The following is a 27,794-nucleotide window of genomic DNA, read 5'->3' as shown; positions in this document are numbered from 1 at the left end:
TCCTCAAACTTCCTGAGATCCTCCTGCCTCTGCCTCTTGAGTGCTGGGATTAAAGGTGTGCGCCACTACTGCCTGGCAAGAATTACCTCTCATAAGAGAACCACTAGAAGCCAAAATTGGAACACATCTCCACATTACCATGTCTACTGGGAACTTTTATAAGTAAAAGTAGATGCTAAGATTGGATACAGAATGAAGCATCCAGTTTTCTCTTCAAAAATAGTACAATGTGTGCATTTTGTATATGTGTAGTTGCTATTCAAAGTAGCAATATGCCTGATTCCCACAAGAAAGATGGCATCAAAAGAAATAAAAATTATCCACAGAGCAATTAACTAAATAGAGAGACCTGGATCCTCCCTACTCTATCACCTGCACCATCTACTATGAGGTCAGACTACCTGAGTCTGACAGTTATAGGGTCTCTGACCTGTCTTCCAAATTAAAAAAAAAAATTGTAATTAAGAGGTGGATTGCTTGCTGTGGCCTTAAACAAACAGGTGTACTTTCTAACCTGTGAAATTGGTAATCTTGTGGTCAGCAAAGTAGAGAGCTTGTTGAGGAAGAGAATCAGAGAACACTGAGCCACAGGGTGCAGTCAATCAGGACAGAGCAGGTCCTGCCATGTGGGCAGCAAGCACCCTCCTTCATCTTGGATATTAGTTTTTGAGACATGATTTCATACAGCCTGGAATGGCTTTGAATGTATTATGTACCCATGAGCCCTGAACTCCTAATCTTCCCTCTACTCTCTAAGAGAGGATTATAGGCATGCACCACACCCAGCTCCTCTCTTTTAATTATAAGAACACTGGAGGCTTGTTAAGTGTTTTAAATAGCACAGAAAAGAACAAAGTGAAAATGTTCTTCGAATTCTTACCAGAAGCTTGACAAAAGCTAAACCCTGAAGGTGCTGCTGTAGAGGTAGTGGCCGAGGTACCACCAAACACAGAGCCTCCTTGTCCAAAGCCAGGGCTCTGACCAAAAGCAGGAGGGTTGTTCTGGCCAAACAGTGTCCCTCCTGTATTGGTAGAAGCCTGTCCAAATGAAAAGGAACTGGGGCTGCTGGTACTTGAGGTGGGTCCAAAGACATTTGCACTGGTGGATGTAGGGGTAGAGGAGACAGACTGGCCGAAAGCAGGCACGGAGCTGAACCCAGGCTGGCTGAAGGAGAAGCCACTCGCAGGGCTGCTTGTTGCTTGCCCAAAGGCTGGGGACTGCCCAAACGCTGTCTGTCCGAACACTCCAGGAGCTGAAGCACCAAATGCAGGGCTGCCAAATCCTGAACTGCTGGCCTGTGGTGTAGCAGTGGCTGTGCTGGTTATGCTGGCTACCCCTTGCCCAAACACGGGGGTGGCAGAGGGTGCAGTAGCTGTGTTACTGGAGAGCTGGTTGAACGCTGAGCTAGAACTGGCAGCAGGTGGCTGTGTAAAGACTGAAGAGCCAGAAGTGGCAGTCCCAAATATAGTTGTCTCTGTGGCAGAAGTTGGGGTACTGCTTGAGACAGTGCTGGAGGTGCTAGGGGTACTCGATGCTTCGCTGGCTGCCAAGCCTGCTCCTGGGAGAACAGCTGCTGCCACAGCAGCTTGCCCAGGCCCTGCAAAGGTGGAAGCAGGAGACACTGCCTCTGTCTTGCTGTCAGGGCCCCCTGGTGCTCCTGCAGTGGACTCTGTGGATGCCACAAGGCTGGCAGAAGATGCTAGTCTGCTGGGGCTGCTGTCTGTGGTCTGCACAAGAACAGGGTCAGAAGTCTGCAGAGATGCCTGGGGAAGCTGGGTAGACTGTGGCTGGACTGGAAGTGAAGGTGCTGATGCTGACACGTCACCCTGGTCTGCCTTCTCAGGCACAGCTGGTAGTGTGGCTTCCTCTGTGATCTTACCAGAAGACACAGGTAGGGAAGAAGCTGATGAACTCAGGAGGCCACCAAATGACAAAGTAGGGAAAGATGCTGGATGGGAAGGGGCAACTGAGGTCGATGTTGGGGTAGCTGATGATGCTGTATTACTAGTCTGTTGGTTTCCAAATGAGAAACTAACTTTGCTACTAGCCGAAGAGGTCCCACCAAAACTGATGAGCCCGGAAGGTCCAGCACCAGTAAGGGGCACACTGCCAAAGACAGTTGCCGAGGAACTGCTAGTGCTCACATTCGGAGCTGAGACTGGTGCTGCTGGGGTAGGGCTCACAGAGGATGTCACAGTGGGCTCCACTGGCTTCCCTAACACTGAAGTACTAGGAAAGCTAAACCCTGAGGGCTTGGCTGGTTGGGCTCCAGCTGGGTTTATGGAGGAGGCCTTACTAACTGGCTTTGTAGAATCCTCAGTTTGGCCAACACGTAATCCTGAGAAGCTCCCTAGCGTCTCTCCAGCTAGAGAACTTGGGAACAGAAGCTCTCCTAACTTGGATGGTGGAGTTTCCAATTTGCTAGAGGCAGAGGACACAGTAGTTTCAGATGGAGCTGCAGGCTTGTTGTTGGATAGAGCAGAGTCTTCCAGAGAGGCAGTTGTTACAGAACTGCTGGGTGCCAATGTAGCTCCTGTGGCAGGGGAGTTTCCAGGAGTGGTCTCACAAAAAGGTTTGCCTCCCCCGCCAAATGAGAATGACTCAAGCTGGTTTGACTCTTTAGAGGGGGGCGCTGCTCCTGGCAAGAAAAAGAAACCAGGAAAAGAGTTGGATTTAGCAAAATAGAATTCATCACATTTCCCCTAATTAACCTTCTAAGGCAATCTTTCTCTTCAGTCAGGGAAGAGACCTATGGTTCTAAAGGCAGGGTTCTCTCGAAAGGGCAGAAAGACCACTTGCTCTGCACAGGAGCATTAGCACAGACAGTCAGCTCTCAAGTGGGAAGGAATGAAGATTCTGTTTATGATCACTACATCACAACAAACACATGACATCTAAGTTACATGGAATGGGCACATTGTCTCCAAAGAGAAGTACAACCTACCTGTGCTTTCTCCACTGTGCTCAACACAGTGCCCAGGGTAATGGCTTCCCATTATCTGTTTAAGGTCATATGGTCATTTTTACTACAATTAAGCTGTTTACTAGGGTCCTGCTGAGTATGGCATTATTTTACTGGTGATGTTGTTTATGGCTTTTGTGTTGTTCTCCATTATTGTACAGATTCAGAGCTGATGTAGGATTACTACTGCATCTTATCCTGATTTGCATTTCCTTAAGACTTGCTTCTCTATGTAACAGTGACACCATGTCTCATAATAAAATGTTACAAATAGATGTGTTAACTACAAAGTGTTAGGTTCCCATTATTCCTAGCACAAAAAAAAGAAAAGGCATGTTGATTAAAAAACTAAAGATGAATGATGTCTTATCTATCACACATGTGGTCCAGAAGAACACGGAAGAGCAGACAGACTATCAAAGCATGGCAAGGCCATGGGAGAGAACTGTGAGCCACTAGCATGACTCCCTGGCCCTGGGACAGGCTCTTGTCTATGCCTAGCTGTCTCCTTTCTACGTTTTATTTAGAGAAAGTCCAGCACTAAGGAGCCCAGGCTGGCCCTAACTCTAGTCTAGACAGGCTTTACATTTGAGAGCTTCCTATCTCAACTTCTATGCAGCTGAGATTCTAACCTGTGTCAGCAGACCCAGCAAAGGTAATAGAAAACACGTGGTTACATGAGAACTAGCTAAAGACAAAATTCTGCAAAGAAAATGCAGCCGAACTGCAGTGGTTGCTATGGAGTGACTTGAAACTCCATTGTACATTTTATATTTCACAATTTCCTAATAAAAACACATCAAAGTAAAGGCTTCCTTATGAATAAAATAAAAATATATTTAATTACTTGGAGCTTGGAGAAACTTGACAAAACTGTTCTCTTTTGGGTGGGTCTGGATTCCTAGCACAGGTATGTGGACTAGTGTTTAGGACAAGGTTTGATCTTTTCCTTCCATGGTACTATGTATACCTCTTCTTGAGACCAAGTTTGTGTGTTAACATTAGAAGGTTACAGCAAATTATACTTTAAAAAGCAAGTCTTTCCCCTGTTTATAGTTATGTAAAAAGATCTTCTTCCCAAGAGGTTCTTTAAAAAATTACTGCATTCAAATACTTTGTGTGCATGTTTGCATGTCACAGAGAATGTGGCAGGCAGAGGGCAACTTTCAGGGGTCAGTTCTCTCCATGTGGGTCCCAGGAATGACATTGGGATGTGTGGCCTGACCCAGGTGCTAAGCCTCCTCAGCAGCTCCACATCAAATTCTGGGTTAAACACTCTGCTGTTGCCCTGATGCTATGAATTCAAGCCAGGGTGTCTGTGTGCTGGGAAGCTGCCCTGCCACAGAGCTAGTCTCAGCCCTTTAACATGTCTCTGATGCACAACATTAGTACTAACCTGACTGTACCACCTGAAAAAGAGCCACAAAGTTACAATGTACAATGTTACACATTCACATACAGCATTCTTTCATGAGGAAAACACAAACAAACCCTATATAGCACGGGACTGTACCTGGTGCGGCAGTGAAACTAGAAGATGGGGCTGGTGAGACTGTCCCAAAAGTAAAGGTTCTGAGGAGTGGAAACAGAGAAGTTAAAACAAAGCAAATTTAACACAGCATCCGCTTTTAGACATTCCTCCTTATAACTCACTCATACAATATGCCCTTGCAGAATTTACACCCAGTGATCAGTAACAACCCAGTTAAAATACGCACTCAGAGGTGCCTAGCACCTCCAAGCAGGGCACATGCTTTGGAGAGGAGGCAGGAAGGAGCAGTAGCAGGAAGGCTTCAGTTGGATGGCTGGGTTTTCTGCAGGAGGCCTGGGAAGACTTATTTTTTTTTAAAGTAAAGTGCAGCAGTAAAAACACAATAAAGCATGTGTGGATGACACTGAAGCGGAAACTTGCCTAGTGAGTGGAAGGAAAGGCTGGCAAGGGATCAGAAAGGAGAATAGGGAGACTCTCTGGGCTTCTGCCTCAAGTCAAGAAGCATGTTAGAAGAGCTACTGTGCAGAGAATGCAGCAGCAGTATATTGACTGATATTGCTAACAGCAGCAAGAATGCAGATTTTCCCACTGAAAAAACATGGGCACCAAGCCTATTCAATTTAGTAAATAATGCCAGAAGGAGGCAGCTGTGCTTGAAAGTGATTATCAGAAGAGAAGGAAGGGAAGCTACTTGAGAGAGAGATCGGCAGGACAGGAGAGTACAGTGCAGGATACAGAAGAGTTGAGAAGGAGGCAGTTTTCCGGGGAGAGTTTTACAGAGACAGATTGAAGAGAGAACACAGGTGAAGACAGAGAATGAGAAGAAGCCAGAAGATTAGAAAGGATTGCTAGAGTAGTTTGACGCCAAGCCGAGCAATTCAGAGGCCGAGAGAAAAGCCAGATTGAATCAGTCAGCTTGGAGAGGAGTGTGAGCCAGAGAGCTGAGTTGAAAAGGCCAGAAAAGAGTTCAGAAATAAGTAGAAAGGGTGAGCTTATTCTGCAGCAAGTCTCAGAGGCTGAAAACATTCTAGGCCTAGATTAGATTGTATGAAGGCAAGAAGCTTCCAAGACTAGGCCTAGGTTAGCAAGCAGGTGGAATCAGAACCTCAGGGCATGAGTTACTATAGGAGAATAATAGATACATGTACAATTCAGGTTTTGCCATTTATTGTTATACTCAAATGGGCAAAAACCTCCTAAGGACATGCTACACATTTTTATCACACTGAAAAGCAAAAATCCTTTTCTTTATTGGCTGGTCTCAACCTTGGCAAATAAATTTTATCAAGTAGATCAGCCATTGGCTCTCTGACCCAAATCTTTTCAGCTTTCTCTACAAATTGGAAGAGCACTGTCATTTTAGAGAAATGAAGATTAATTATTGTATTTGTAAGGGATACGGTAATCCTTGACTTTGGCCTATTTAAAATTTGCTTCTCTCATCCCTGGGAGGTACAGATGCAATGACTTCCAATGGAAACCATGTGCACACAACTCCTCCTACTTAACTCCTCCTACTTAACTCGGTGCCTCTTTTCATTTTATGCTGAAGGATTCGGAGAAGCACATCACTTGAAAGAACTGGAGTGAGGTAAGTGGAGCCCAAGCACAGAGGCAGACAGTGAAATCACTAGGGGCTTCTCTAACATAAACAGCACACAGCCTTTCAGTGGCAACAAGTGTGCCGGCAGGCGTGGATGGCAGTCACACTCTGCTTCTGGCAAGCTAGGAAGGGCCAGCTTCAGTAATGTGTCTGGCTTTTGCCAAAAAAAAAGGGGGGGGGCCCCTCTCAGTTCTTAAAAATCTTTTCATTTCATCAACCTGATTCTCAAACCACACCCATGGTTGTTACTGTTTTCTTGAAAACAGATCCTCATTGCTGGTGGGTTTACCTACAATTCCAGCACTTAGAAAGTAGAGGTAGGAGGTTTAGGAGGTTAAGGGCATCCTTGGCCACATAACATATTTGAGGCCAGCCTCAGCTAAATGAGTCTCTGTTGAGCCCGAACCCCTATCATCTCTTTACAAATCAGAATTTCAGAATGGTTACTGTCTTTCACTACATTTTCTGTGCAGGTCAAGAGACCCAATCCAGTACAGTCTGATCTTTCTAGAGTCATGCTGACTAATCACCAAACAGTGTTAGAATGAAAACACCTAGTGTGCTACACCCGATGACCTACAGAAGTGAACATTCTCTGCCAGAAGAAAGGAGGCTTAGGCTTATAAACAAAGCAAATATGATAGTAACTCTGAACCAAAAGGAAAAACAGTTCTAACATCCAACTATTGCCACTGTCTGCAGATGTACTGGCACAGATGTGAGAGCTCAGGGCTGTTGTGGATCTGGCTGATAGTGACTTAGCAGAAAACAAGTTCACCCACTGACCCTGGGGAAGCGAATGAGAAAGTCTTGTTGAGCTGCCCCGCAGCAGACGGAGTCGAGGTCGCAGCTGACTCTGTCTTGGCTGTCCCTGGACCTGAAATGGAGAAAATAAGGACATTCCAAAGTAAGTTAGGAGTGTTGTTCTGGTCTGTAATTCCCTATAGCTCAGACTGTGTGCTGCTGCTCAGAGCCAAAGCTCCAGTTTTTGGAACTTCCAGTGTATCCTGTAACAATCTTCAAGCCAAGGGAAACTGGCATGTCACCTCCTTGTGCTCAAGGTCTCATAGTTTTGCTCTTTGGTTCTGTCAAGGCATGTCACACTCTCCTTTCCAGAAAAGACAGCAAAACAACCTCCATGCAGCCTGACTCCAGAGCTTAGGATGGGATGCAATCTTCTACACCAACTGACTGGCAAATGCTTTTTATATACATAGGGAGAAAATCCCAAGACAAGCAAGTTGATATACAAACATTTCTAAGCAATAGCCTCAGAGATGCTTAGACATACTTATCTATACATTTCTGCCTTTCCCACAGGTTTGTTTATTTATTTATTTTTGAAATTCAGCAAATACCAATTCTCTTTTTTTCTCTCTCTCTCTCCTTCCTTCCTAACCTATAGAGGTAATGGACACTTGCTACACATGATCATTCTAGAAGCAGATACTAAGCAGACACTGGCTATGAGCTCCATGTTAAGCTACACTCAGTACTGAAATGCAATGTGGGTTGTAGAAAGATGCCATGCAGGTTTGTCCATAACTAACATACACAGTGTCTCAACTGTCAGCAGAGTGCTGCTAAGACACAATCCCAGGCGGCCATAACATAAATGTGAATCTGCCAGAAGAGGACTAGAATGTTCAACTGTAATGGGGCTGGAAGAGCAGGGATACAGTCACAAGAGCACACAGAAAATGCCTGTCAGGTGCTTCACACAATGCAGTGGGCAAGTGAGATATATGGCCCAGAAGGGAAAGGCACTTGCTGTCAAGACTGAGACATTGAGTTGGATCTCTGGGCCCCACATGGTGAAAGGAGGTGACTTTCAGAAGTCACCTGACATCCACAGGAGCACTATAGTATGTTCCTCCCCTTCTACTATATAATGTAACAATTCTAAAACAACAACAAACAAAAAGAACACACACACTGAGGTCTTTTTGTTTGTTTATTTTTTCAAGACAGAGTTTCTTTGTGTAGGTTTGGCTGTCCTGGAACTCACTCTAGACTGGGCTGGCCTTGAACTGATAGAAAGCCCCTGCCCTCTGGTTCTGGAGTGGTGGGATCAAAGATGTGATATGGTGCACCCACCACTGCCCAGGATCATAAAGTTCTTAAGGGCACCTTTGAAACAGATTCCCAGGGTAGCTTTGCATTTTTTACATGTTATATTTTCATACTGATAGTTTTGCACATAACCATGTAAACCAAGATCAGTAAACCAAGATCATTCCCCCCCCCCCCCCCAGACAGAGGTTCTTTGTGTAACTCTGGCTGACCTGGAATTCACTATGTAGAATGGGCCAGACTTGAACTTACAGAGACCTGCCAGCCTTTGTTAGGAATAAAGGTGTATGCTGCCACCACCTGGCTATAAGAAACTATTTGTATTACTAATGAGTAGGAGAGTTATTCTACAGGTTTCAGAAATACAGAAAGGATGAGAGAGGAAGGAAGGGAGGGAGGAGGCAGGGTAAAAAAAAGAGAGAAAGAGAAAGAGAGCGAGTGAGCGTGCATGAGAGAAATATAGCTGTAAATCCTACCACACTTGCGAAGTTGAAGCAGGAGGATTGCTATAAGCTCAAGGGCAAGGCTAGCATGAGTTATAGTGCGCTAGATATAGTGAGTTACAGGTTAGCCTGAGCTACCATGTGAGACTTTATTTCAAATAAAAAAGGTCTCCACAAATGCATGCTGGGTTTTCAGAGATGTTCCCAGCTAAGAGAGAAAAGCTCTTTAAGCCTGCAAGAGAAGGCAGCAGTGAACAGTGAGGGGCTGAGAGAGATGCAGGCCAAACTACCACCTGAGTCAGGACTGCCACAAAGGCCTTCTTTGTGGACTTCTCTTCCAGTCTGTCTTAACTTTAAGTGAAATAAGGGCTTTGCAACAAAGTCCTTCAGAGAAAGTAAGGTCATGCCTTTAGGAACTTTTTCAAAAACATTAACCTAAACCGACTCAAGTCTTTGCTGAACTTGTCTTGGCCTATAGTGGGGTGTGTGTGTGTGAACACGTGCACATGTGAGTGCATGGTCACACAAAGAACACTTTGAACTTCAATCAGGTTTTGCATGACGAAGAAGTGTCTGAGTGACTGGTAGCCATTATGGAAAGTGGGCAGGTACTGTGTGCCCTTCAGTTTCTGAGTTTGCTGTCAAATGTGAATGAAAGTAAGACACGGAGTTGTGTGCAGAACCAAGTCAGCACAGGCTATTCAACGGAAGCTGTGAGTGCCCCACCAAGTGGCTACAGGAGCTCAATGGCAGACACTGAGGGAGATGCTCATGGCTAGAGGCTTCCAGTGGTCAGGCTATTCAACGGAAGCTGTGAGTGCCCCACCAAGTGGCTACAGGAGCTCAATGGCAGACACTGAGGGAGATGCTCATGGCTAGAGGCTTCCAGTGGTCAGGTATGGGGAGTCCTTAGCAAATGTGTAATGCTTGACAGGGTCCTGGCTATGTCAAAGATTAATGCCTCAGCTCCAGAGGGAAAGGACAAAGCTTTCCCTCCTGGACTAAGTGTGAATGTGATTGTTTGTGCAGAAAACACCCACTGGAGCTTTTCCCACACCCTACTTATAGCCTGGAGACCACTCCCTACAGAGACTGCTCCTACCAAGCTTATAAGCCTGGATCCTTGTTTAGCTGTATGTACTAACCCTGCCTCCCCGCTCAAGTGTATAAAATAAACATACTGAGCTCCTAGAATGCTGTGGCTGGCCCACCTAACCCTGGGTTTTCTCGTTCCCTTGCCCATCCAGTCAGGTCATTCCCTGGAGCAGCACAACCTTGGCGATTCATACTATGGTCAAAACACTTCCATTTACTGTAAAAACTAACTTAAAGATATTTATTTATACTGGAGTTGGTTGGCAAGTCTGTGAAGCTATAAAACCTGCACTGTTAGCTTACCTAATAGGATCTTACACTGTAACCAGTATGTTGTATTTTATCTGTTTTATTGATTTTTGACTAGTTGATTTAAAGGGGCTGGGAATGTAGCTCAGTTGAGAGAGTATTTCCCCAGCACACAGAAAGTCCTGAACTGTACAAAACCAGGCATGTTGTACAAGCACAGAATCCTGGAAAGGCAGAGGCAAAACTATCATCTGTAGCTACATATCAAATTTGATATGTTATGCCTGAGCTACATGACACACACCCCTTAGGGTCTCATAGAAAAGAAGGGAGTGGGGCAAGGGAAGGGAGAGAGAAAAAGAGAAGGGAAATAAAAGGAGAGGAAAGAAAAGAAAGTAATGTACTTGCAAGGGCATCAAGAGGTATGAGAGCTCTTTCCCTTTGAGAAGAGAGAACCATGTTCAGCTAATTAACATGCTTCTTTCTAAAAATGGATGATGCAGTGAGAGCAAAGACATTGCTACTGCTTTTCTTAGAAAAAAAAAAAAAATCCAAAGTCTAAAATCCAAATTTTATTAACTGTCAAAGGGCTTATTGATGTCTTCACAATTCATAGCAGAGGCCTTTGGAATCTGGCATCAGCCTTCCTGCTCTGGGGTCTATACAAGGGAACTCTTGGGAGCACTTTTCATCTTCACTCTCATGCAGACTCACCTACGGCTTTATCCCCAGAGGACAGCTGACAGGACACTGGCGTGGACCCTGATGGCTTGAAGGAATTTATCAGAGACCCCTGTACAGAAGCCAAAAACAAAACAAAAAACAAAAAAACAAAAAAACAAACAAACAAAAAAAACCATTTATGTTAAACTGCTAGCTATCCTTGGAATAAGTGAACATGAGAAACAAAAATGTAAAAACATAAACTAAGCATACACAAATACTTGTTCAGTTTAATTACCTAAGAAAAGGAGAAAAGGAAAAAATAACAAAATGAAACATTATACTGGAGGCTTCTGCATGACTTCTCAGTACCTAGAGCAGTGTCTGCCACATAAAAGGCACTTGAATACTTGGTAGAGGACTGGATGGACTGAAGAAAACAGTACCAGCGATTAGTGAGTTTATAACCATGAGTACGAAAACTACCCGGGCTTTCCATCTGCAGCCCAGTGCCTCTGCCTCTCCTACCATGCTGTATGTGTGCCCTACTCTCTGGATGTCCTCCATGGAGAACAGAGGCAGACTAAGGCATGGGACGGTGTCGGAAACCCACTGTCGGCAGCTAATGGTTTAGTCTCAAACTGGATTCGAGTGCAATCTAAAGCTACTCATCTCCAAGACAGATCTGAGAGAAACCAGGACTGCTGGGAAACTCCAGAGAGCTGCAGGAGTAAGGCAGTCCATACCCATCACCGATTTCCAACAGTATAGTGGGAGAACCAAGGGCAGATCATTCAGCCTTGGATCCTAGCTGTTTCTAACAACAACCGACTAGATGAGCCCACGTGACTCAAATGACCTTGGCAGCCGCAAAAGGGACATATCTAAGCACCTACTATACAAGTCAGTTACATGGACTGAGATAATGTCAAGAAAAACAAAACAAATGGCAAACTAAAACATCTCATCCAAAGCACTGTTAGTACAGGGCCTAATGACGAGTGCAGAAAGTCAGTGGCCTCAACTGGTTAATCATGTAAAGACCGGCATGAATTACGGAAAAGCAGTAACAGCCCTTTCTAAGAATCACATTCATTTAAATGAAGTTAGATCATAAAATGACCTTCAGTTACTGAGACATACTGCTGAAGAACACCCCAGTAAGTTACCTGCTTGGCTTGGCTGGCAGCCACTGGGGTTAACACCGCATGGGGGGTTTTGGCTGCTGAGTGTGGCACCGAAGAACTGAAAGACAGAAAGCATTTGCTCAGACATTACTAGGAACAAACATGTTCATCCTCAAGCCAGTTCCCTACGCAATACATGAAAACACTTTGGGGCAGCACATAGATGTCTGGACCCCAACCAAACTCACCAGACATTATGTTGAAGAATTAATTGTAAATGAAATCTGGGTTTTCAATTATATAAAATTCAAACCAACGACCTTGTTAAATTTTCTCCTACCTACAATTCCCTGAAACAATTTATAACCATTTCCAGTGCTGTTCTTATTGGGACAACTGGCATTCTTCCTTCCTGCCTCTCTGGATCAGGAAGTTCCAATTCTTTTTCAATCATGAAAAAGAGATGTTCAATAGGAATGTGAGGCACAAATGATCAGCCGCACATATAGTAAAGATGCTGCCCAAGACTGGATGCTAACACAGCAGCTACCTGTGGATTCCACAACACACCTGCTATCTCCAGCCTGCATCTTGGTTACTCTGTAAACAAAGGTTCACACCAATTTCCAAGGAACCTTTCACTAGCCTGACTGCCGTGCTTGTGGTAGCTTATGAAGAATCCACCTGTCAGTTCCATCACAGATGCAAGTTCTTATCTTAGGAAGAGCTTTTCAATTCCTCTGTCCTCAATGCAGTTACTTTAACTGAAATAGATAGTAGCAGTTGTAGTTGGGGGATGTGAATGTTTAGAACTCTTCAGATTTAAGGGAAGATTACTAGTAACTTCTCATCAAAGATTAATTTGATACCAGGCAGTGGTGGCACAGGCCTTCAATCCTGGTACTCAGGAGGCAAAATCAGGTAGGTCTCTGAGTTCAAGGCCAGCCTGCTCTATGTGAGTTCCAAGACAGCCAGGGCTATAGAAACCTGGTCTCAGAAGGATTTTTTTTTTTTTTGTTGTTGTTGTTTGAAAGAGGAAATCAGCAAATGGCTTATTCCTTAATGGTCAATCTAAATTCTCTGTGGGACAACATATAAACTTTCCAGACTTGATTAGATTGGAGAAGAAAAACAGACTCATTTTCAGTGAAACAAAACCCCCATGATAATTCTGCCAGAGCAAAAGAAGATGCAGGAGTGCTCTGAGATACTCTACCATTCAGGGCCTCAGGTGCTGTGCCTGCCCTCCTCCAAAAGAGACCCAGAATGTGCAGGCAAGACTGACTGCTGGGACCCAAGATCCTGGAGTGGATTTAGCAAACTTGCTGACAGAACAGTTTGAGCTCAGGGAACCTCTTTTATGTAAAACTAGAAATGAACATTAAAAACCAGTATTTTATCCAAATCTTGGAAAATATTTGTAGCTAAAACTTAGCGACAACATGATGGTAATTAAATCACAAAGGCATAGTTGTGCACGGACACTGTTCTATTTACTTGTGACTATGCCACACGTCTCCTGGGCATCCTGAATTCCCAAATACAAAACCAGGAGGAATAGAACACTATACCATGTGATATCTCTTTAGTGAAGTGCTGTTTGACACAAGCAGCCAATACAACTACCAACAAACCAGCTTAAAGAAATCTCCACCTTGACTAAAAGGATCAATGAGCAAACAGTACAAGCCTGAATGAGTGCACAAAGGACTTTGCACAAACACAGGCAAATGAAGGATGCCAACACGAGAAATGTCCATGAAAGAAGTATTTTGGGAAAGCCAGGCTCAGCACTGCCATATTTTGAGTAACAAGAGGAACCTGAAATGGATTTGACACTGCTTGTATACTGTTATCAAAACAAACAAACAAACAAACAAGCAAACAACTGGGCTAGAGAGTTGCTCAGTGGCAAGAGCACTTGCATTGGAACCACATTCAAATCCTGGCTCACTATCACCTCTAACCCCAAATCTAGGGAATCAATGCCCTGTTCTGGACCATACTTGCACCAGACATAGAACACACACACACACAGGCATGCCAAACACACACACACACACACACACACACACACACACACACACACACACACACACCCCTCTAAAAAGGAAGCCCACTGCTGGGAACTCATTCTTTCACCTAGTTCAACAACTTGCTTGGTCTAAAACAAGAGACACAGGTCTTCTTTTGGACAACCTTAATTATTAGCAAATATCATTTAATAAATATGCATATAAAACAGGGCAGAACCAAAGGAGACCTAATGAATTATACATTTGGAAGTGAGGCAAGTAAATAAAGAGGGCAGCTTAGAAGATAAACAACAAGAAACAAACCTAGAGGGAAAAAGAGAAACAAATAAAAATGTTTGTTTGTTTATTGGACTTTTTTTTAGAGGAAGGGTTTCTCTGTGTAACCCTGGCTGTCCTCAAAGTCTGAGATCAGCCTACCTCTGCCTCCCAAGGGCTGGAAATAAGGGTGTGGGCATCTTTTAATTAGTATAGCCACTCTTGACCTGTTATGATCCCTTTGGAGGATCAAATGATCTTTACCTGGGGTCACCTAAGACCATCAGAAAACAGATATTTATATTATGAATCATAACGGTAGCAAAATTACAGTTTTGAAGTAGCAACAAGGATAACTTGGCTGGAGGTCACCACGACATGAGGAACTGTGTTCAAGGCAGAGCCCACATACACTGAGGCCTTCCTGAAGCCTGCCCACGGAGACACACCTGTTAGCTACTATCACTTCTGCTAAGTCTGTTTCTGAAGCAAAGGCTCTAAAAGTCTCTTAAAGGTAACTGCAGTTTCTCCTATGACGGAGGCAGATGGATCCCTGTGAGTTCAAAACCCAATAGCAACACAGTGAGACCCTACCTTAAAAACAAATGAAAAAAAGTAATTAAAAAACTCCATTTCCAAGCAGGCAGATTTCAATGTCTAGTAAGAACACAAAGGTGGAGGGAGAAACTGCGAGACTATTGAGGGCAGTGTGCTGTCCTGTACCAGGGCTCTCACTTGAAGACATGCTGCATTTAAACAGAATACCGTAGAGCCTAATGGAGTTCTGATCACCCAGCAAGCAAACAGACTCAATGGCACACAAATACTGAAGCACAGAATGAGAGGGTATTAGAAACTACCATAAACAAGCCTTTCCTTGCCATGAATTTGGAAAAAGAAAAAGAAATATAAACCAAGCCTTCAAACCCAGTAACCACAAATCAATCAGGTCAGGAAATCACAAGAGCAAAGATGAGCAGCGCCTGGGAGTGCACACAGGAGTGGCACTGTAGGGCCACAGTGTGCTGCAAGATAGCCAGACTTTATAGAGAAAAGAAAATCAGTAGGTGAAACAGCAGATTTTATCCCCCGCCCCCGTTCTCACTCCTCTCTCTTCTGAAAGAATCATGCTATACAAAGCCTAGGTTCACATCGACCTTATGGCATTCCTCGTGCCCCAGCCGCTTCAGTGCCGACTGACAAGTATGATTCACCATACCCCGAACTATATGGGAATTTGAGGAAGAATAACTAGCTAATCTACCTCAGTAACAAGTTTTTTGAGAATACTGAATTGTACAGAACTAGACACCAAAAAATAGTCAGATGTATGTGCAGAGCCTACTTGCTTACTTTTGTTTCACTTTGTGTTGTCTTTCCTAAACTCTATGAAACACGGCCAACAGCTCTTAGGAGCAGCAGCAGCAAGACTCAGCATGTACTTGATGGTCTCCTTAATCCATATTAGCCAGACGTCTCTGTGAAAGACTATGAACCTAGGTAACATGACATGGTTATAATATCAGCCAAGATGCATGTCTTTTTTTAATTATAATTTTTAAAGATTTATTTATTTTATGCATATGAGTATACCCTTGCTGTCTTCAGACACACTATAAGAGGGCATAAGATCCCATTACATATGGTCGTGAGTCTGAGTCTTTCACTTGTGCCACTGTGCCCCAGATATGTTCTCTTCCAAGCATCCAGAACCTATCCTGTGTTCATCACACAGCACTGCAACAAAACAAGTGTGAAACTGGTTGTCTGGTGGCCTCCTAGCTGAGGTCCCTGCAGTGACAACAGGGATGAAAACCTTCACTACACCTTCTCCCTTGCCCCAGGGAAGCACCACACTCATAGCAGATGCTCTGCAGGGAGCAATATAGGAGTGTGAACAGCTATGGATTTGACTCAGCTAAAGAGAAAGGACAGCCTCACAAGCACACAATACACAGGGAGCAGAAATATGCAAGTTCATCCTCCAGTGAAATGTGTGGTATCACTTAAGATTAGTTAATTGCAAAATTAATCCACTTTACAAACAGCTGCTTACAAGACCCTGAACGTCAGTCATTTTGCAATGAACTCATCCATGGGGAAGGTGGTAAAACAGATCAATTTTCACTTGTTTGCAGAATTATCAGTTATTGAATAAATGACTATTTAAAGAGCTAGTGACATGTCAAGCCTGATGACCTGAGTTTGATTGCTGGAACCCATAGGATAGAAGGAGAACCAATTCCCCTAAGTTGTCTTCTGATCTCCATTATGTGCCTTGGCACATGAAAGCACATGAACATAAATAAATGTAATTAAAAACAATTTTAAGGGGCTGGAGAGATGGCTCAGTGGTTAAGAACACTGGCTGCTCTTCCAGATGTCTTGAGTTCAATTCTCAGCAACTACATGGTGGTTCACAATCTGTAATGAGTCCAGTGCCCTCTTCTAGTCTGCAGGTATACATCAGATAGAACACTCATATACATAAAAAATTTTTAAAAAAGGATTTTAATGCTAGAAAATGAAAATAAAAAGAAACTGCTTTAGGTATTTGGTGTTTATGCTCAACAACTGTATCAGAGTCCAACTCTGGAAAGGGTGAGAAAATGTTATCAGATTCTGATGCCCAGTGTTAAGAGCTCCTGCAAAGACCTGGGTTCAGTCGTCAGCACCCATGCAGGGTAGCTCACAAAGACAGTGGTAACTCCAGTTCTGGGGTTAGGACACTCTGTTCTAACCTCCACAGGCTCCTACATGCACACAGTGCACATAAACTCATGCAAGCACATACACACATATAGAAGATAATAAATAGAAGATTCTTCCTACACCATGTGGCTATTTGTGTTGAAGAGCAAAGCTAGGGAAGCCCTGCCTTCAGGGGTGAGCAGCATGAAAGAAGTAAGATGAGCACACAAAGGTGCTCTCTCCTGTGGTCAGTGTCTGAGAAGTACCAGCCCACATTGCACCCATATGCCCAACCTTACAAAACACTGTCTTTAGGTGGCCTCCCACCTTCTGTACAGTGGGAATCTGCTATAGTTCCCAGACTCCACTGCACAGTTCTCTGCAACCACAAATACCAGCCTTGGTCCAAATGACATTCCAAGGAAGGCTTCAAGTCATTCCAAGACAGCAAAGAGGGCAAATTTGGTTTGACTCTAAGAAAACTAGAAATTTTTACAACAGGAAGTGTTGGTAAATAGACAAACATGCAGACAGCCAAAGTCTAGCATCAGCATAGCACAGCCATCCAAGAAAAGGAGCCTTAGGTAGGTAGGCCTGCTCTGTAGTGCCAACAGAGACAAGAATACAGTACAGAAACACAGGTCCTGTAGTTGCTCACCTTGCCACTGACTATCCATGGGTCCCTTCAAGATACTAGTCCCTGATGATCTCCAATTCAAGCCAAAGGAAAATCTCCCAGCTTTCCAGACAGCACAGGAAAGCTAGTTGCTCTACAGGAAACATGTGCAGACTAGGACATGAACAATGCTGCTAAAGGAAATATATGTACACGTATGGAGGGGGGACCACACAACACGAGCCCTGGTGGGGGAGGGGTTGGCACCACACAACACCAGCCCTGATGAAGACCAAAGGCTAGTGAGCTCTGGCAAGGATTTTGCCTAAACCAGCACAGAAGGGAAGTGGAAGCTCTGCAAGCATAGCTGCTTGCTTCTTAAATATTGCTTCTTCATGAAAAATGTCGAGTCGAAATACTGCGAGAGGAAGTCAGAAAGGGCACTGTCATTCTCCATGGCTCACCATCCTTACACAGTGGCCAGCAGGACTTGAAGGCCAATTTGGAACCCTGAGAACATTAAAAAAAAACTGGGTCTATCAAACTTCGCACCTGGCTTATAGTTTATAGTGGGTGGCAAGGTGAAAAGTCCACCTTCCTAAAAACTTAGTAATGGCTGCCCCATCCCTTCATAGTCCAAAGCTCTATAAAAGCTGTGACAGGAGTGTTCCCTTCAGCCAAACTGCCTCCATGATAGCAAACTGTGGGGTGACTACACAGAAGAGCCTTAACATACCCCATGGCTGCAGAAGGGGGTGAGGAATTACTCTTCAGTTCCTGTACATTCACCACTTGAGGGACATTCTTCAAAGTTGATTCTGTTAGAGTGCTCATAGCTATGGAAACAGGAGAGAGAGAACCACATTAACTCCTGTAAAGGATTAAAAAGCATATCTCTATAGAAATGAATGCCCAGGACCAGGACATAACCTCTGGCAGACAGCAACCTCAAATGTAGGAAATCTAGTCAGCACAGCAGTCAATACAACACCTGGTTGACTATTACCAGAGGCCAAGGAGCCAACTTCTCACCATCTAATAAAACTTACTGGCACAGAGGGACAATTCCTTGGCCAGATTTCTGCAGCAGAACCCGGATACCTACCATACTGCTGGCTCATCTTGAAAGGAGTGGCAACACCCAGAGGATTAACAGCTTTCAGCTCAGGGCTGATGCCATTCATTCAACTGTCCTCCTTTCCCAAAGGCTTATGAGGTGCCAGGTTCTGGGTAAATGTGCAAACATAGAAGCTGCCTAAAGTAGCGCAGGCTGGACTCACATTCCAGAGATGCAGCTGACTCTGCCTTCCTAGTACCAGCACAGGTGCCCCACCAGCAGCTTTTTAATCCTTTTTGTCTTATTTTCCATCATACTTCATAACCTTTAATGACATCCTGTTATTAACAACAGAGCAAATCCCAGGCAGCCTGTGAATCTATGGGAACTCTCCCTTCCTTCTCCAGTGGAAGAGCTGGGAGAACATCCCCAAATCACCCACAATTCATCTTAACATGTAACAGTGGCTCCAGCTTAAAACCTTGCTCTCAGAGAGAGTATGAGGGTCACAGTGTTTCCAGTGAGCACATCATCCTAAATCCTAACAAATCTTAACTTTTCAAATAATTGGCTAAATGGGGACTGATCAGTGTAATGTTAAGATGCTATCTGTCTAGGAAATAAAGAGAGTATCAAAGAAGTGTGTTCTGAAAGCTTAAATCTAACTTAGTTATCTTGTCTTTATTATGTGTTTTAGGTACCTTAAGAAGGTTATAGTTAAACTTGATTTATTGTTATTTAATTGTCTTTAGTTTTTGTTTGGGACGGGGGTTTCACTCTGTAACCTAGGCATACCCCAAGTTCACAATATATCCCCATTTGGCTGTGAACTTGTAACAGTCTGCTTCAGTCAGCCTCCGAGTGCTAGGATCACAGATCTGAGCCTCTTTGTGTAGTTAACAATTCTTTCCTAGATGTATGAGTCTACCATGTCTTGGAAAGTCTCAAGTGAAAATACTTGGCACTAATAGTTTTCAGCCTTGGCATTCTGCACAGTTGGGGAATAGATAACCTGTCCTTGGAGGTGTTTTGTTCAAGATTCTTCTTTAATGCTCCCAACCAGTAACTCTACAGCTGTCTTTGGGCCAGCTGGAAGGATGAACAGCTTCTGAGTGAGAACCACTTGCCAAGCTGACAAGGAGTGACAACTAGCCCTGAGTTCCACTCCCTAGACCTATGTCCTGACTAGCTAAGTCACTGTTCTAACTAAATCCAGTGACAATGTCAGCGCAGAACAGCCATGTGGAAAGGTCTGTATATACTGCTTGGGTAACTTCCTCTGCTCACTCTCAGTACTGGAACAAAAACAGGCACAGTAGTGGAGCCATCCCCTCAGTGCCTGGAATCCTAAAAATACTGTTTTTAGGATGTCAGGTGGTCTAATTTCCAAGATCAAGTTAGGAGTAAAGCAGAGATCATCCATCAAAAATAGGAAAGTCAGCATCAAAATTCATCAATTTTCCATAAAACTAAATGTGGAAGCACATCTAATAGCCCCTCTCTTCAAAGCAAAAAAACTTGAGACCTAGTCTTTGCCTCCTGGAAGCTCTCCTCACAGGGATAAAGGCCATCAAACTAGCCTTCTCTTCTAAGAAGTGGCAAGAAAGCCAGCTGTCTCCCACCCCAAGCCCAAGCCTGTGACCTGGACAGCTCATAATCTCTCCTAGAAATTGGGCTGTAATCTTTATTTACCTGGCACCTGATTGGCCATCTGCCGTCTCAGGGCTGCAGCAGCTGCTGCCTGGGGAGCCGCGACAGTGTGGGAAGGGCCTGGTGCACCATGCTTTACTGTTTTAGTTGCGAGCATTGTGCTGTCGGCTCCTTGAGGAATAACTTTGGTGGCTGACGTAGAGACTAAGAAGAAAAAAAAAATTATCAGAAAAATGGGATCAGTGAAGGAAACATAGGAAAGTTAAAATGATAAATTCTGTTGTACCAAAAAAAAAAAAAAAAAAAAAAAAAAAAAAAAAAAAAAACTGCTAAATTTTAATTTAAAAATTTTTCAGCATTATAAAGAACACTTAGAGCAACACAGAGCCTGGTTTCTTATAAAGTGGATTTGCTCCAGTATCCAGTACCTCACTCCTGTGTCTCTGCTAGAAGTCACTATGGCATAAGACCCTGAGACCGTCCTGCAGCAGTAAGCACACAATGAGGTGGCCTCAGTGAGTGACTACTGTGACATAGACATGCATCTCTCCAGCTACAGTCCTCCATGGGCAGTTTCAATTGGTGACTTACTTGAAGAGCTCATCACAGCAGGTGAAGAACTATGAATCAGGTGAGGCTTTGCGAAAGGCATCGCCTGAGGCAGGAGATTGGGTTGGATAGAAGGTGTGCGGACTACAGGGGCATGCCGAGGGACTGGAACCACAGCTTCCTTCTCTTTGCAAGTTGGCTGGGCATCTTCTCCCTCCAGCGGGTGAACTATGGATGATGCGGAGCTGCCTTCATCTAAGTCTTCGTAGTACCTCTGAGACAGGAAGGCTGACCGAGACAGGCTGGCTACAGAAAGCCCAGCCAAAACCAACATTAGACAACTCAAAGCAAACACAAAAGCTGTGCCATTTCGGTGCTAATAGAGACAGACTCAAGCAACTTGTAAAGCGTTTTCACTATTTTATACCTTAGATGGAAGCAGCTATTGCTGAATGTGAATAATGATAACTTTTGGTCTTTGTTCAAAGGGGGCTTTGAAAACTAAGCTGGCTAGGACAAAGACAGCTAAAAGACAAGACTGAAAACAAGAGACCCAGTCTCAAAAAATAAATAAAAATAATAATACAAATAAAAATAATAAAGTGTAAAAATACAAAGTTCTTTTTTCACATTTCTAGTGCTCAATGGGTAGCAGCAGCCTTTGCAATGCTGGACCATGCTCTGATCAAGTATTCCCAGACAGACAACTGTGTGGTGAGCCACTTAGAAACATCAACCAAGTATATGTCGGGAACCAAAATATTAATGTTTATTTCCACAAGAGGCTTGATACCTTCTTTATTAAATTTAAGAATGTAGCTCCCCAGGGAGCTGGAGAGAAAGCTCAATGATTAAGAGCACTGACTATCCTTCCAAAGGTACTGAGTTCAAATCCCACCAACAACATGGTAGCTCATAACCATCTGTAATAAGATCTGATGCCCTCTTCTGGTGTCTGAAGACAGCTACAATGTACTCATATATAATAAATAAATCTTTAAAAAGAAAGAAAGAAAGAAAGAAAGAAAAGAATTTAGTTCCCTGTGTCTTCCATTTGTGACCTAAAGTTGTTCAGCAGGAGGCTGGGGGAAGACATTTATCCCTGCAATATGAAGTAATTTATCCCTGCAATATGGCAGAGCTGGTACTTTTATGGCCTTTGTTACAGTGAACAGTATCAACTTGTTGAGACATACTTATATAACCAAAGGCAGCACCAGGAAGGCAGCAGGTGCAGTGCTTATACTGTGCCAGCTACTCACATAATCACCACAGAATTTAGAAACCGCTATTGAACATTTGGCAAATGCTTAGAGCAGTGAAGTGATTTGCCTAAGGTTGTGAAGTTGGTAAGTAGCCAGAATGCAAACCCTTGGGCACCTAACTTTATAAACCTTTTTCTCAACACTGCTATATAAAAGGGTCCTATGTCAGCAGAATTTCCATCATAGGGATGGATGGACAAACAAAGGGTTACAGAGCAAAAGGAAGTGGTAAAAGGCACCCTAGAGGTGTAAGTAATGTCACACATCTGCTCATTTTAAAGCAGGGAACTTATCCTAAAGGCCAAATCCCATGAACTCTTTTTTTTTTTAATGACAGATTTTCTCTGTGAAGCCCTGAAGTGTCTTGGACCTTACTCTGTAGACCATACTGGCCTCAAAGTCAGAAATCCACCTGCCTCTGCCTCCTGAGTGCTGTGACTAAAGGTGTTGCCACCACCACCCAAGCAATCCCTGTCTTAAAGGCACAGGATTAAAGCAAAGGGGGAGGCTGGAGTCCAGGGAGACAAAATCTCTAGTAAGAGGATTCCTATGCAATATGAGCCACTAAATTTTTGGTGATCTGTTGCAACCTTCTTGGAGCTCTGTTACCCTGTCTCCTCACTAAATAGCTCAGGAAAAACAAACAGGGTTGGGGTGGGCTTAGTCGCAAGTGCAACCTCAGTGTGATATTAGTACCAAACCATTCTAACAGCAAGTGCACTGCAAGAATCCTAAGTGGGAGTGACACAACTACGGAAAAGTGAGACGGATGCTCCTTTAGCTACCACAGGTCACACTGTAGAAATCCACTGTGAGTGGGAGACACCAATCAAAAGGGCACAAGATATACGGAGGCTGCCAAACTCTATAGCTCAGCCTGGTCTACGTGAAATGTGCTCAAAAACTCACAAAAAACCTACAGCTGGGCAAAATCACCGAGCATAAAGCCTTTTATATAAGAGTATTGAGTATCTTGTATAAGATTTTGAACACTGCCCTGAATTTGAGGACAGAAAATCTATAAGAGCACATTCTTCCCAACAGTAAAGTAGAAAGATCCTAAGTCAAGCTCAAGCTGAGCCATGGACATCTCACAGGCTCAGTGACTATATTCCTAAATAGTTCTTCTCTTAAAATAATAAATTAAAACACAAACATCTATAAAATAAATTATAAAAAATACAGGCAAAGATATAATTTCAACATCTTCTCATGTGATATTCTTTAAGAGAGAATGTGGGAGATACAATAGAGATTTCTTGTGTGTGTGTGTATGTGTGTGTGTGTGTGTGTACCCATGCATACACATGTGAAGGCTAGAACAGGATATTTCCTCTATCACTTTCTACCTTATTATTTAGAGATTGTCTTTCACTGAATCAGAATTTGCTATGTTGATTAAGGATGGTTAGTCAGAGACATCTAGGGATTAGCCTGTCTCTATCCCCTAACGCTGAGATTACAGGCAAAGGCAAAAAACTTTTTATATGGCTGCTGAGGATGTAAACTCAGGACTGCATATTCACAGAGCAGGCATCCTAACTGATTCTCTCTCTGGCCCCACGAAGAGGATTTTCTAAAAAGCTAGTGTGTATTTTGTTTCTTAACTTCAGTAGGTTACATACTAATTTTTGATTTGTATACTTTTTTGTAACCACGTTACAATTTTAGGATTTAAAACAAAAAATGTTCTATGTACACTGTGTGCTAGCACTACACAGCTAGTGCTGGAAACCTCAGGTCTAGTTCCCTTCACCTGGAGCAGTGGACCTCACTGGTGGGGTCTTCCTTTTGGCCAAGAAGTTCCTCAGTTGGGTCTGTTTCGCCGGGGACAGTTTACCTGCAAAAAAAAAAAAAAAAAAAAAAAGATCACCAATCCATAAATGCTTAAGATTTAGCTCTGAAAAGCGAGGTAAGATCACAAACTATGCTGGGAGGCTAAAGGCAGCACTCACCTGGCACTCTGGGTGAAGGCTTGGTGTGAGATTCAATGGTAGTTTTTAGCAGGCATTCAAGGTCACTGTCAAAACTGAAACAGGGCAGTGTTACATCCAAACCAACCACGAGAAGGCTGAAGCTATGTGATATATACTCTTCTTAATATCTAAGCCCAAGAGATTAGAGAATATTCACTAAAGAAACAAGTTACCTATTAGCACACAAAAGGAAAGCCAACAACTTCAACACCACATGCTCCCGCTCTAAGCCTAATACTAGTTAGCACCTTAGCGTAAAGGACCACTAAATTACACATGTGCTGAGAGCAGAAACACAGCACCATCAGGATCCAGTTCCGGGTAGACCGGCTAACCGCAATGATCTGCATGTCTCCACACTAAAGCTGAATGGCAAATCTGGGCTTCTGAGGGAGGTTAGAAAATGTAACCCAATTAAGCTATTGTCAGTACAACTGCGTGAGTTACTCAAGGCCACCTCACATGCTCTCTAAACACCTTCTCCCTGCCCACAAGTGATCTCTTGCATACCTTTGAGTGTTGCTTTGAATTGAAAGCGTCGAGGGCAGGTTCCATGGGGACGTCTGGTTATAGAGACGGAGTTGCTGCAGACTGTCCACCAAGTGATTCAACCTTTTCCTCTGCTGGTTGATGATCTCCCGGTTGTTGGCTAGTGTGTTGAAAAGTGTCTCCCGTTCTGGCACAATTAGGCGCCTAGTGGCAACAAGGAAAAGAATGAGATACAAGTGGTCCGCTCCTACCCCACACCACAGGAGGCTGCCAATTGTAACAGGAGAAAATAAAACAAGAGAAGCTGCAACATCAATAGAGTAGGAAGTAAGAGGGGCATTAAAATTTCATGAGAGCGAGCGGGACTGAGGTGGCCTATAGCACGCCATAGTACAGACTGCACACCGCCAGGGCATTGGGAAGAATGCAGTGGAAGGGAGACAGGAACCCAGAACAGGGTCAACCCTCCTGTGCTAACTTTCGACTTGTGTTTTTCCATATGTAAGTTACACTCAGTAAGGAAAGAACCCTGGCTAATTGGGAGTGTGTGGGAGCCAGTCACTGACGGCTGACTGAGACAATACAGGTGCTGGCAACAGTCAGATGGCTGCTGCTACATGGCAGGTCTGAGGTCAGAGACATACAGGTCTAGATTCCTTTGTTTCTCATTATAAACCTTTGAGCATTGATAAAAATGTTTCTTTTAACTTGAGAAAAAATATACAAATAAAACAAAAATGGTTGGTCCAAAACAGGTACAAGCCACTGGGTTTGTTTGCTGCTGTCTGTCTGTGCATTGCCACATAATGATCAGAATGAAAACTGCTGATGTTCAACACAAACTTTCAGTTTTATTTCCTTTTGAACAGGCAGCCAAGTGTGAGCACAACTGTCCAGGACTTTCCAGTTGGTATAAGGCAATACTTAGAAAAGGCTAAAGACGGAGAAGTACCAAGAAAAAAACATGCCCAGTACTCGAGCTCTGCAGAAAGGGCCCTGAGCAGTGCAGTATAGTGAGGAGATGCTCGGGCTGTCACAGTAAAGAAAGCTCGTCTCTTTTAGCATGTGCACTTTCCCAAAGCCTACTTCTAGGCAAAGGGCACACAGCTGGAAAAAAGCAGTTGTCTCACTGTCTCAGGGAAGTCACAACTAGTGTGTAGGTACGATGCTTTTATACAATGTGTACTGTTTACGCTTCTATTTATTAAAACGCTGACTGTCTGCCCTCATATCCGGTTTCAATCCAGACTCGGCATTGTGTTGCTTATAGTAAGAATATCCTGTCTCAACAAGTTTGTGTAAACAGTTCTTACCATTTATTCTCTGCCTTGTCAATAAATGCTGATCACCTAAAGGCTGGACAGATTAGAGAAGAGGGCGGGACGTCTGCCCACAGAGAAAGGAGAAAGGGAGAGAGGGAGATTCAGATGACCAGCAGGATGGAGGCATTGGAGCCATAAAGAAGGAGTCTGAAGAGCCAGATCAATAATAATATGCAACTATCTGGTATGGGGATGAGAGGTAGATTAGCATAGGAGGTAAAAGTAGATCATTTAATTGGCAGCTATTGAGCTGTAGTTTTGAATAAATTTTTTTGGGTGTGGTTATTGTGGAATAACATAAAGTAAAGAAATACAGCCATCCGATTAACTCCTTGTTTATATTGAGGATGATGCATTTATACTAGTAGAGTGAGCTATGACCTCTAATGGGCCCAACCACCAGTGAGGGTGAGGGCTTCCCTGGGCAGAGTTGGGCAGAACTTCTCAGCCTGCCTCTCCATCCCTGTTCCACGCTGAGGATCCTTTGGTTGGACTTTTCAGCCTGTTCCACACAGCATGGTGACATTTGCTTACTTCTGTTTACTACACTATAGATACACCCCTAGTCCTGTCCCTGACAAGACAGCCAATGCCCCCTCCCCAAAAGCTCCATGATCCCATAGCTTTAAAAACAGATCAACACACCAGTTTTTGTTTCCATACAGAACTAATTACCGAGTTAAGAGTCTAACACGTAGAAGAGCTGGCACACCCTCAATTCTCTTGAGCACGTCTAGGCTCTCAGCACACTTCACTGTATTCCTTCTACAAAGCACAAGCACAAACCAGACCACAGGGCTCCAGCTCGCCCTCTTCACCACTACAAGTCAGATCCTTGAAACAGCCACACTAATTACATTTTCTTCCTCATGCTCATACTTATATTCCCAGCCCTGGAAGACCAAGGCAGGAGGAATGTTAAGTGTCCAGGCCTTCTGGACAATAAAAGGTGAGAGTATTTCTCAAAAAGCTAATCAAACCAAAAAAAAAAAAAAAACCCACAAAAAGAAGAACAAGAAAAAGAAGGAAAAAAAACCATATTTCCTCAAAAGGACAACTTGGAAGACTACCAAATGTACAAGAGGATTGCTCTGTTTTCTAAGGTTTATCTAGTGTGTGTTCACATGTACACGCCAGACTATATAAAAGCACTATGAACATACAGAGCTTGAGCAAAGATGGTCAAATTCCTTGAAACTAGAGTTACAAGCAGCCGTGCAGTACCTGATATGGGTGCTGGGAACTCAGCTCCTCTCTGGAAGATCAGCCACACTTTTTTATTTTACCTTGTTTTTTTAAAGAATTGTTTATTTTATGTGAGTACACTTGCTGTCTTCATACACACCAGAAGAGAGAGCACTGGATCCCATTACAGATGATTGTGAGCCACCATGTGGTTGCTGGGAATTGAACTCAGGACCTCTGGAAGAGCAGTTAGTGCTCGTAACTGCTGAGCCATCTCTCCAGCCCCAGCCAGCACTCTTCACCACTGAGCCATCCTATCCAGTCCCACAGGGAATTCTCTTTTTTTCTACTGTTGTAGGTTTATTTGGTGTTTTCCTTGGGTGTTTGGTTCCATCATCCGTATGCAGATCTTACATTTCACATAATACTGCAATGTACACTACAGACACATGTAATACATAATTATCCTGTAGAACAGTTATTAACAAGATATACACAATGGGCTTACACACTGCAGTCAGACTAACTGGGCACTCATTGACCTAGGCATGCTTGGTGAGGGTGCTCAGCCCAGCAATGTAGCAGGCTCACGTGATAACTGAAGCCTGCTCACTTTGGCAGTGTATCTTGGAGACAGTGGGACTGTCACATTAGCCAGGTTACCACTACTTAGCAGCAGGACAGAGCTGTGGGAACGAAGGTTTAAGGGAATTCTTCTAATCAAGCATTGTAGTGATACTGTGAACCTACCCGAAGATCTGCTCCATCTTTCCCACATTTGTACCTTCCCACTGAAATTGAAAGCATCTGTAATGCTTCTCAATTATTTTATGTTTGATAACAAGATAAGAATCATCCAATGTCGGGGCTGGAGAGATGGCTCAGCAGCTAAGAGCACTGGCTGCTATTCCAGAGGTCCTGAGCTCAATTCCCAGCAACCACATGGTGGCTCACAACTGTCTGTAATGGATTCTGATGCCCTCTTCTGAAGACAGT

The 27,794-nt window shown here is 43.7% G+C and overlaps 1 protein-coding gene across 3 annotated transcripts in view; it reads right to left on the bottom strand.

Moving 5' to 3' along the window:
* NUP214 (nucleoporin 214) overlaps positions 1 to 27,794 on the bottom strand; it is an 82,011-nt gene that overhangs the window by 23,484 nt on the left and 30,733 nt on the right. For 2 of the 3 annotated variants that reach the window (XM_080927262.1, XM_080927263.1), the window contains exons 19-29: positions 24,313 to 24,495; positions 23,782 to 23,855; positions 23,583 to 23,666; positions 20,604 to 20,867; positions 20,055 to 20,216; positions 18,042 to 18,141; positions 11,750 to 11,825; positions 10,632 to 10,710; positions 6,844 to 6,934; positions 4,476 to 4,534; positions 881 to 2,638 (exon numbers count right to left, since the gene is read on the bottom strand). In XM_080927262.1, coding sequence (XP_080783388.1) covers positions 881 to 2,638; positions 4,476 to 4,534; positions 6,844 to 6,934; positions 10,632 to 10,710; positions 11,750 to 11,825; positions 18,042 to 18,141; positions 20,055 to 20,216; positions 20,604 to 20,867; positions 23,583 to 23,666; positions 23,782 to 23,855; positions 24,313 to 24,495 — 2,930 coding nt within the window. The remainder of the gene's footprint in view (positions 1 to 880; positions 2,639 to 4,475; positions 4,535 to 6,843; positions 6,935 to 10,631; positions 10,711 to 11,749; positions 11,826 to 18,041; positions 18,142 to 20,054; positions 20,217 to 20,603; positions 20,868 to 23,582; positions 23,667 to 23,781; positions 23,856 to 24,312; positions 24,496 to 27,794) is intronic. The other variant, XM_080927264.1, reaches the window with a different exon arrangement.

The sequence above is a fragment of the Micromys minutus genome, assembly GCF_963924665.1.
Source record: "Micromys minutus genome assembly, chromosome: 13".
Lineage (NCBI taxonomy): Eukaryota > Metazoa > Chordata > Mammalia > Rodentia > Muridae > Micromys > Micromys minutus.
The sequence above is the reverse complement of the archived record's forward strand: the minus strand, read 5'-3'. Positions and strand labels throughout refer to the sequence as shown.